The sequence below is a fragment of the Triticum urartu genome, chromosome 5A, assembly GCF_056163025.1.
Source record: "Triticum urartu cultivar PI428250 chromosome 5A, HENAU_Tu73, whole genome shotgun sequence".
Lineage (NCBI taxonomy): Eukaryota > Viridiplantae > Streptophyta > Magnoliopsida > Poales > Poaceae > Triticum > Triticum urartu.
The window spans coordinates 626,820,305-626,830,767 of record NC_141877.1 but is presented as its reverse complement, the minus strand read 5'-3'; the positions used below and the strand labels follow the sequence as shown (position 1 = coordinate 626,830,767).

Below are 10,463 nucleotides of genomic sequence, written 5' to 3'. Positions count from 1 at the left end.
TGATGGGGAGGGAGGGCCGCGCGCCGCAGGGACTGTGAGTAGCGCCGCTGCCTCTTGCGCACGTCGGAGGGAATAGGTTGATGGCCGCTGCACCACAGCTAGCTGCGCCGGCGGGAGCAGCTCAGGGAAAACGGTTGCCTCGGCGCTGGGGCTTGCCGTGTGGCTCCGACAGGAGCAGCTTCAGGGCCGACGGTCGGCGGCACGCTGGAGGTTGCCTTCAGACCGGGGCTTGCCACGCGGCATCGACCAGATCAACTTCAGGGCCGGCGGTCACCAACCTACTGGGGCTCGCCATGTCGCGTCGCCGGATGGCCGCGACCTGGCGGAAGGGTGGGATTGCCACCGCTCGCGTGGACAGCCCGTGGCGTGCTTTCCAGATCTACAACTATTCCGGTCTCATCTGCTCTGTTTTCCTCTCTTCTACTGTATGCCTCTGTTCCGTCAGGTATTTTTTTCTTTTATTCGAAACTTGCAGCTACATCGTACAGCACAATCAGGCATCAACCTTTGAATGCACATATCAATTGTACGATGATAAGCCACATGGTTGGACGAACTACAAGAATATATGCATGCCCATGGCATGTAGTTTTAAACATTCAGCCGTCAATCCCGCTTTAGCCTGAATCAGCTCTGCCTTTCAACACTTTTTCCCAAGTACATCAAATGCAGGGACCATGTCATCATATAGTGCCTTGTGGCCTGCAACAAGAATAGCCAGTTGGCCATCTTCATCTGGCTTCTTGTTCCCTCAAACCGGAGCTTCAGCAAAAGCTCCACCCTTTTGTTTAACTGCCTCTTCTCTCTCTCATCCCCTCATCCCTGACAGAGGCAAACGCACTCACACCTGCCGCTAGCGATACAGACTTTTGCTCCTTCGGTGGGCAGCCGCAGGCTTCAGGTAAAATTGTTGATAGCCTGCTAGAGTGAAAGGTAAACAGGAATATGGATTTAACCCCCAAAAATAGTCTTCAAAGCTTTGATCAGGAAGTGGCACTAGATATGATCTAATTTCGATTGAGACCTTCACCCTATGCTCTCGAGTTAAATTTTCTCTTTCAGTTATAGTAAATGTAGTTATCAAACAATTGTTTGATGCCATGTACCTATGCATTTATTATTTTTTCTTTCTAGTTTTTAGTTATTTGGCTTTGTTCCATTGTGTTCTTTGCATACCCAGCCTTGCTTTGGATTTCATAACATGCTTCCCATACCAAAATTTATTGAGTTATCTCATCAGATTTGGGCTCACATAAAAGCTGATACATAATTCTTGTATGCAGCAAATGGTATTACATTGTATTATGGTTCACCTTTTACTCATCCTGAGAAAAATTGTATGCAGGAAAGGTCGAAGTCAGGATAAGGAAGAAGCCAGTTCTTTGTTGCGTCAAGGACGACCTGTGAGAAGGTTTGTTTCTGTTATGTCAATATTCTCAAATTTTCATTTTTTTATTCAGTCTGAATGAAATAAGTTACTTTCAGTACAAATATTTTCTCGTTTTGCTAATAACTATATGCATAGCGTTTAATGTTAAATTTGACAAGGTTTGTTTGGGTTATGTCAACATTCTCAAATTTTCATCTTTTTCTCAGTCTGAATGAAATAAGTTACATTGAGTACTGTGTTCTCTTGTTTTGCTAATACCTAATATGCATATGTTGTAATCCTATTCTATAAACAAATATAACTACTATGCCAAATTTCGTGTAGTATGAGTATCTATGAGGCTCAAAAGTTATCTGTATTATTTTGAGAAAAATAGCTCATGTCCTAAACGGACTACTATTCTGTTCTATTATACTACATACTATTTCCATATTTCAGATTCACTTTCCTGACAAGTGTGTAAATCCTTTATCTAGTTTTCTAGTTTAAAATCAGCTAGATGGCTCGAGATAGGAGTTGGATGGATATGAATAGGGATTCCGCGGAGTGGCATTAAGGAATTTTTAGATTTGGCTTTTGACGGTAATCCTGGAAGATCAACCGATTTATGCCCATGTAGAAGTTGTCTCAATGCTATTTACAAGGAAAGGGATGAAGTACACCTTGACCTGCTCATGAATGGGATGGATCCCAGTTATACTTGCTGGAAATACCATGGAGAGGATTCAGATGACGAAAGTACAGCTGAAGGATCTGAAGGTGAAGGGGTGAGAGGTGATGACTTTGCAGTTCGTGATTTGCTCAACACTCTCATACGTAGCACCGACCCAGAAAGTAGCAAAACCACAGGTGAAGGTACTAGTGAAGAGATGTTGCATGATGATGGTAATATCCCAGAAGGGTCTGCAGAAGGTAGAAGTAACGAAGAGGCAGGTGGATGTGCCAAGGCTTTCTTTGCTTTGTTGAAGGATGCTGAAAAGGAGTTGTACCCTGGTTGCAAGGAGCTCACAAAGCTTTCTTTCATTGTGGGACTCTACCAGATAAAGTGCTTGTTTGGGTTGAGCAATAGGGCATGTGAGGCAGTACTTCAATTGTTCACAGAAGCGCTTCCAAAAGGTCATTGTATTCCAAATTCTCTTGAGAAAGTTCAGAAGATAATCCGGGATCTTGGTCTTGACTATCAAAAGATACATGCTTGCATTAATGATTGTGTGCTATTCCGGAAAGAGTATGCTGACATGGATTACTATCCGACCTATAAGGAATGTAGATGGAAAGCTGTTGCCGCTGATGAATCAGATGTCGAGAGGACAAATCATAAAGGGAAGAAGCAAGTGGCTCGTAAAGTTCTAAGATATTTCCCACTCACTCCACGGCTACAACATCTATTTATGACCGAGGCTACATCATCATATATGAGATGGCATAAGGACGACCGTGTGGAAGCATTTTGATAACATTTATTCTAAAGGATTCTCTTCGGATGCACGGAATGTAAGGCTTGGGCTTGCATCTGATGGGTTCAACCCATATGGGATAATGAATGTGTCATACTCTTGTTGGCCAGTGATTCTAATTCCATATAACTTGCCTCCTTGGTTGTGTTTGAAACAACCATATTGGTTAATGTCGATGATAATTCCTAGAAAAAAGTCACCAGGAAATAACATCGATGTATATCTACAGCCTTTGATAGATGAACTCAAAGATCTATGGTATGTTGGTGCCAACACATATGATGCCACAACGAAGAAGAAATTTCAGATGCATGCAGTCCTCATGTGGACAATTAATGATTTCCCAGCTTATGCAATGCTATCTAGTTGGAGCACAAAAGGAAAACTAGCATGCCCATATTGCCACATGCACACATACCATTTATGGTTGAAATATGGGCGCAAGTACTGTTACATGGGTCATCGCCTTTTTCTAAGTCGTGACCACAAGTGGTGTAGAAACAAGAGTTGCTTCAATAATGAGACAGAAAATAGAGATGCTCCGGTGCCACTCTCGGGCAATGACGTGGTACAACAACATGCAAGTTTTGAGCAGGAAACCTTTGGGAAAACTAGAAAGAGGAAGCATGATGATGATAATAAATGGCATAATTGGAGGAAGAAGAGTATATTTTTTGATCTCCCTTATTGGAAGAACTTGCTTCTTAGGCATAATTTGGATATAATGCACATTGAGAAGAACATCTGTGACAGCTTTTTAGGGACACTGCTTGACATGGATGGTAAATCAAAGGATACTCTGAAGGCCCGTCTTGATTTGCAGCACTTAAAGATAAGGAAGGATCTGCATCCAAATGTCAGTAATGGAAAGTATACTTTAAATCTAGCTTGCTATAATTTGACCAAGGATGAGAAGAAAATGCTATGCAAGTTTTTGCATGGTGTAAGGATGCCCGATGGTTATGCATCAAACCTAAAAAGATGTGTGGACCTTGAAGGTTGTAAGGTGTATGGGCTCAAAACTCATGACTGCCATGTCCTCTTTCAGAAACTTCTTCCCATTTGGGTACGCAATATACTGCCCAAGAAATTTGTTGTCCCATTCCTCGAGCTAAGCCTATTCTTTGCTGCGATTTATTCCAAGGAATTAAATCCTGAAGAGCTAGCAAAGTTGAGTCGTATAATTCCAGAAACTCTCTGTCGACTTGACATGATCCTTCCACCCTAGTTTTTTGATATCATGATGCACCTTCCTATTCACCTTGCTGAAGAAGCTCGATTAGGTGGACCTGTTGCTTACCGATGCATGTATCCCGTGGAAAGATATTTGCGCACACTTAAAGGATATGTGCGAAACAAAGCTCACCCAGAAGGTTCAATTGCCGAGGGTTACATAGCTGAAGAGTGTCTAACATTTTGTAGCCGTTTTTTTGGTAACATTGATACCAAGCTTAACCGGCCAGAGCGTCATGAAGCTGCAGCTAGAGATGAAGGACCAGCTGGACTTAGTGTATTGGGCCCAATTGATCACTCAAAGAAAGGTTTCACATTTGAAACACTTTCTAAGGCAGAGATGAAGCAAATTAGGCACTACATAATAATAAACTGCGAGGAATCCAACTCATGGACAGAGTAAGGATGTTTTTATTTTTTATTTTTTTCTTCATGGTACATGTCCACTGTTCTAAACCTACTCAACACTTTTTTTATAGTGAGCATCTGGATGAGCTTACAAGGGCTGGTGCTCGCGGTGTCCAGAAACGGCACAGAGACAAGTTTTTAGATTGGTTCGAGGGGCGTGTAAGAACATAGTACATAGTAATTACTTATGCTCGTGTTAATAAAAATAGTTGTGGCTTTTTCTAATAATTTGCACGTGTTAATACAGATCCAGGCACTTCACAAAGAAGGGAAAGTCAATGATCTTTTGTATGCCCTATCTACAGGACCTGACCCTCGAGCTCATGTTTATAATCGCACCTTCATCAATGGGTTTTTCTTTAGAAATGATAGTGTAGAAAGAGATTTGAATACCCAAAACAGTGGTGTTGTTGTTAGGGGTGATGCTCGATCTGGCAACCTTGATTGGTTTGGTGTGATCAAGAAAATTATTTGTGTAGATTTTCCCTCGAAAAAGGAGGTAGTTCTATTTCAATGTGACAGGTTTGATGTGCCCTCTGCCAATAAAAATCAAAGCACGGGCTACAAGAAGGATGATTATGGGTATATCGATGTAGATACTACCCGACTTCGATATAGGGATGATCCCTACATACTAGGCATTCAAGCAGAACAAGTGTTCTATGTGAGAGATGTCAAGAAGATAAATTGGGCTTCTATTGTTAGATTGAAGCCGCGAGACCTATATGCCATGCCATCCGTAGGAAATGATGACGATGGAACCGGAGCTGATGCTGACTTATTTGATATTGTAGTTGGAGATACAAATGTGCCAGACATAGAAGGGGATGTCGAAAGTTGGTCTAGATCTGGCATGGAAGGTGCAAGTGGTGATGCTTCAGATATTCCGAAGATACCCGAAGTTAATCCTGGAGATGATGAGCTTGAATCTGATAGTGATAGCTATGATGATGAGACATATATAAATGATGGCCATGTTCCTCATTTAGTACTCGACGAATATGATGATGATGAGTTTTTTGTGTAGAACATTAGGATTAAGTTTTCTATAATATAGAGAGAAACAGATCTGTCCCTGTTGCTTGGTGTTATATTATGTTAATGTGATGAGAAATTTCAATATCATAACTCTGTTTTTACACATTGCATTGTTTAGACATGTTGCTATTTTTACTACCATCTTTTTCATAATTGATTATCCCCTTCCTACCTTTTGTCATGCATTTGTTTAGGATATGCAATGGCATCAAGAGAAGATACCATCTTGGCACACCAGAATCGACAAACTACTCAGCAAGAATCTGGTAATCTGAACTATGTACATTTACTTTAGCAATTGCAAAAAACTAATATTGTAAGCCCCTGGCAATATGTACTTTTCCTTAAATGATGGCCTCTCAACCCTCAATTTCTTGATTATTGTCTCACGATCACAAATACTATGTCCATCCCCACTACATCTTGCATTTGGTTCCCAGGAGCAAACATAATAAATTTGTAAGAACTACAAAAGTAAGTACGAGTTAAGAACTACATAATAAATTTGCCATCACACTTTGTGAAAATGCATGCAGGAATTGATACATCAAATTATCTGAATGGGGCTCCAACTTTATCCTCAGGGCGAGACAACACTCAAACACGAAGGGGTATGTACTAGCTTGAAATATTCTCGTAATTCATAGTTCTACAATCATGTTTGAGTATGCCATTATTGTAACTTTGAAATATCTTTTCTAGCTCTTGTGACCAAAACCTTCTCATAGGAGCATACTAACAATAATACAAATACCCAGCCACTACATTTGTAGCTAGCATGGGTACAGTATTGTTGAGAAGTATATATATTTTTTGATATAGTGACAAGAGGCTCTGTATCATCGTCAAGGGACGATACGATCATTGCGTACAAGAATCAGCAGAGCAGACAACCAACATCAGGTACATGTTATACATAGTTCTTATCCATAGCCTAACCTCAAATATATACTACTGGATCAATTAATTGTACAATGGCTTGAATCCAGCAAATGACATGACAAATACTGTACAACAAAGTAACGCTACGGAAAGCCCCACAGACCAGTCCAATTGGCCGTCGCACGCACGCCGACGTCGTACAGAAGCGGATATAGGTACAATTTCCAGCATTACTGTTGACTTCGCTCCTTATGACTTCATGGCAATTTAAAAATAGAGTTGCTTTTCTGGGATTTTAATCGACAGAAAGTGGTGGTCAAAAGAAGAAGGGGCGAGGTGTCCTCAAAGGAATCAAAGTCGCCAAGAAGCGATTCACCAATGGTTCCTCAAAGCTTCACATTGAATTTTCCAAAACATTGGGAGGTTCTATCGGAGAGAACTATCGTATGTTTGTGGATGACGTGGTGGTTTACATGAAAAGGAAGGCACCACTCATTGGTGTGAACAAGTGGTCTGCCATTGATTTTTCTGTGAAGTATTCAATCGTTGCTGATGTCATTGTAAGTATAAGTTTGTACTTCAGCATTTTTCATAGCCTCTCCAATATCTACTTATAAATAACAGACTCCTGTCATCATTCCTTTTTAGGCTAAGTGGGATTTGGAGGACACATATTCTACGAAGGGAAAAATACTAACAATTGCTAGAGAGCACTATAGAGGATGGCGGTCAACTTTGCATTCAACATACAAAGCATACAGTACTGATGCTCAAAGAAGGGCCAATAAACCCGAGGATGTAAATCCAGAGGAGTGGGATTATATGATCAATTATTTTGGCACTGATTTAAAATTCCAGGTTACTTCTGTGTACATTACTAGGTGTAGTAAGTAAATTGTATTAGTTACAACATGCCTCTTAGGTGTAGTAAGTAAACTGTATTAGTTACAACATGCCTCTCATTATATTGTGTGTGGCAGGAGCTTAGCCAAAAAAATACGGAAAATCGCCAGAAGCAAAAGGCGAGGCATATAGCTGGTTCAAAATCGTACTCGCAGATTAGCTATGAGAAGGTACTCAAAAGAGTAGATGTAATGCACCTTTGTACGGTCAAATTTCAAGGTTCTCTATTTGACATATCTCTATACTTGTAGAGGGACGAGGAGACTGGGAAGGAACCAACTATTCTACAACTTTGGCAGATCACTCATACACGAAATGGATCATGGCCTAATGAAGAATCACAGACTGTTTATGTGAGAAACATTTTCAAACAAATAAATCTAGCTTGTTACATTACTTATGTTGGGCAATATCATATTAACATTCTTAACAACTTAAGTATGCTATCTTTATGTGGTGTAGGACAATGCACGCAGCCAGATTAGGGAGAAAGAAGGAGAGATTGGCGGTCCAATTTCAAGTGAAGAGAAAAACAATATTTTCCAGAATAGCTATAGATCTACTATGGAAAGTACATCATTGAAGCCTCGTGGCCGAGGATACATGGCTAAGCCGCCTAGCGGTTCTGAAAGACTACATTCTGAAATCCAGAGGCAAAATGCTGAGCTAACCCTCGAGGTTCATGACTTAAGGAGGCAAATTGTTGAACAACAGGCAGAGAGGCAAAGAGAACGAGAAGAAAAGCGAGTTGCCAGGGAAAAACATCTTGAGGAGGAACGCGTAGCAAGGCAGAGAGAACTTGAGGAGGCTAAGCAAGCAATGATGCATGATATTATGAATGAGGTTAGGCAATCAATGAGGTCGGATGTTGAGCAGATATTGGGAACTCGACAGGAAGACGCACATCAGGTAATACAAAAGCTTTCAATTTAGTACAGTTATGTTCTATGGAGAAAAGTAAATCTTGTGAGTTATCCATTCAATGCAGTTTTCCCAAGCAAGGGACGCTCCAAGAAACGGAACTGGAAATCGGCCGAGTTCTATGTTTAAAAATTCGAGCATGATTACTCAACACCAGCTTGTGCAAGCAGCTAAACACCATCGTCGTCCTCCAAGTGATAAGGTATTTGACAAAATTATGAGATCTAGTTTCCATTGAAGCATGTACATGCCGAACTATACCATCTGAAACTGAACACAACACAAAAGACAAGGCAAAAAAGAATCTGTACCTCGAAGGCAACCACCACACTAGTGCAGCCCCAATAAACAACTTCTAAACTTATACTAGGCTGGAGAAAATAGATTTCAGCAACATGCTACATTTCTGGGTAAACTCATATCAAGTGATACGTCACTGATAGGATAATTTTTAGACTTTTACTACATGACCAGTCATGAAGAGGAGAAGAAAATAATTGATTCAGGAAAATGCAAGTAAAACAAAGAAAAACTTGTGCCTTGGTTTGCATGTGTTTCTACCACACATGCTAATTATTAAGTGAAATACTAAGTTGAGAAACATAATAAGCATGCCAAACTTTTCTTCTATACATGAAATAGCCTATACGTGGAACAACCAGCAGATTACATGCCATGTATAAACTGGTGGAACTCATGTTATCCATGCATTGGTGTACGGATTACCCTTTCTGCTTTTCATTAGTATGTTTACATAGAAAAAAGGCATGATTACTTTCTCAAGTAGCATGATCAACCCTTTAGTTCTCTGCCTACTTTGAGATATTAATGTTTATGTGCCACAAATAAAAAGAGGCAAATATCTTTTTTCGTGAATGCCCTCAACGAGGAAACCTGATATTTCATTGAAATTTGGTCATTCATGTTAGAATAGAAACTTTTGTATTCGCTGCTCGCTAATCATCTATTTATAGACCTTGTATCTGTGTAAACAACACCTATCTCTTCTTGCTAAATGACTGTACAGAAGTAGCCATAGTAATATGTCAGAAGTGCTAACAAATAAATATTACAGTACATTCTTGATATGGATTATAAATATGGAATCCATCCCATGTAGAATCATCAACCCTTATTTATAATCATTTTTATTGTGTATTGTCTTTACTGCCTTAACTAACTATAAGCTTCAAATTTTGTTTTTGCCTTATAGGATGGTTTTCGCTAAATGAAGAAGAAAGATCCCAACAAGATTTATTACCAGTTTAGGAGGCGCCTTGTAGGACGGTTTTTCTACGTGAAGTGAAGAAAAGTGATGTCTTGAAAAATGCTTGTTGACTAGATGAAGTCATGTGTATCTTGTTTGTTTGAATATTTAGATTTCCTTTCAGACTTTGTAGAACATGTATCTGACTTGGATGTTTTATTCTTGAACTTGTTAATGAATGAATGAATGCTTTGGACATGTACTCATGATTTTCTTCTACCATTATCAACATGTGAGCATTGTTCTGTACTTGTAAATGGTGCTTGGATCATTATTAGTGTAATATATAATACATGCAATAGGTTATCACGATGGAATTACACCCGTCGCAAAAATATATTGTCACGAAACCTGCCTGTTGCGATAATGTATCACCACAAAATTTGCATGTTGCAATAAGTTTTTGGTACAAATCCTTGGTCATTGCAACAAGTGTGTTGCCACAAAATTATGTCGTTGCGAGAGGGTCTTGCCACGAAATCTCATTCGTTGCGCTAGGTTATTGCCACAAAGAGTATTTTGTGGCCATATGTGTGTGCCGCAACGGCGGGGCTCGTGGCAATATAATTCAAATGCCACGAGAAAAATCGTTGCGATACCATTCCATGTTGCCACGATACCAAAAAATGTTGCATTATCCTATTGCCACGGAGTTTATTGCGACGCTTGGCAACAATTTCTACTTTGTTGTGATAGATACATATTGCAACAGTTTGTTACTTATTACAACAAAAAAATTCATTGCAATAGACCGTTTTCACTGTAGTGCCTGCCTATCCATTTTTAGTACATATTCCATCTATCATCATACCATATTTATCCATTTAAATGTTGTTCTTGTGTATCAGACTTTCAAAAGGAAGAGGGCGATTGCTGATCATGGAGGAGCACAAGCAAAGTATTTGGAAAAGGTAGTGGCACCTGATAAATCAAATAGCCCATTAGGTGTAGTTGCAATATCACA

General features: G+C 39.8%; 2 protein-coding genes and 1 pseudogene across 2 annotated transcripts; all 3 read left to right on the top strand.

Annotated features, from left to right (window-relative positions):
* Window positions 1-1,340: 1,340 nt before the first annotated feature.
* LOC147973524 (uncharacterized) lies at window positions 1,341-9,460 on the top strand. Its single transcript, XM_087524705.1, has 12 exons — window positions 1,341-1,411; window positions 5,721-5,792; window positions 6,063-6,137; window positions 6,349-6,429; window positions 6,516-6,623; window positions 6,715-6,968; window positions 7,057-7,266; window positions 7,389-7,481; window positions 7,563-7,664; window positions 7,774-8,222; window positions 8,293-8,434; window positions 9,446-9,460. Exons 2-12 carry the CDS (start codon window positions 5,729-5,731, stop codon window positions 9,458-9,460), a joined length of 1,593 nt encoding a protein of 530 aa, XP_087380831.1. The 5' UTR covers window positions 1,341-1,411; window positions 5,721-5,728.
* Window positions 2,064-3,236, top strand: LOC147973526 (uncharacterized; annotated as a pseudogene).
* LOC147973525 (uncharacterized) lies at window positions 4,059-4,557 on the top strand. The gene has a single exon (XM_087525031.1). The coding sequence runs from the start codon at window positions 4,088-4,090 to the stop codon at window positions 4,481-4,483; it is 396 nt and encodes a 131-aa protein (XP_087381157.1). The 5' UTR covers window positions 4,059-4,087; the 3' UTR covers window positions 4,484-4,557.
* Window positions 9,461-10,463: the final 1,003 nt, after the last annotated feature.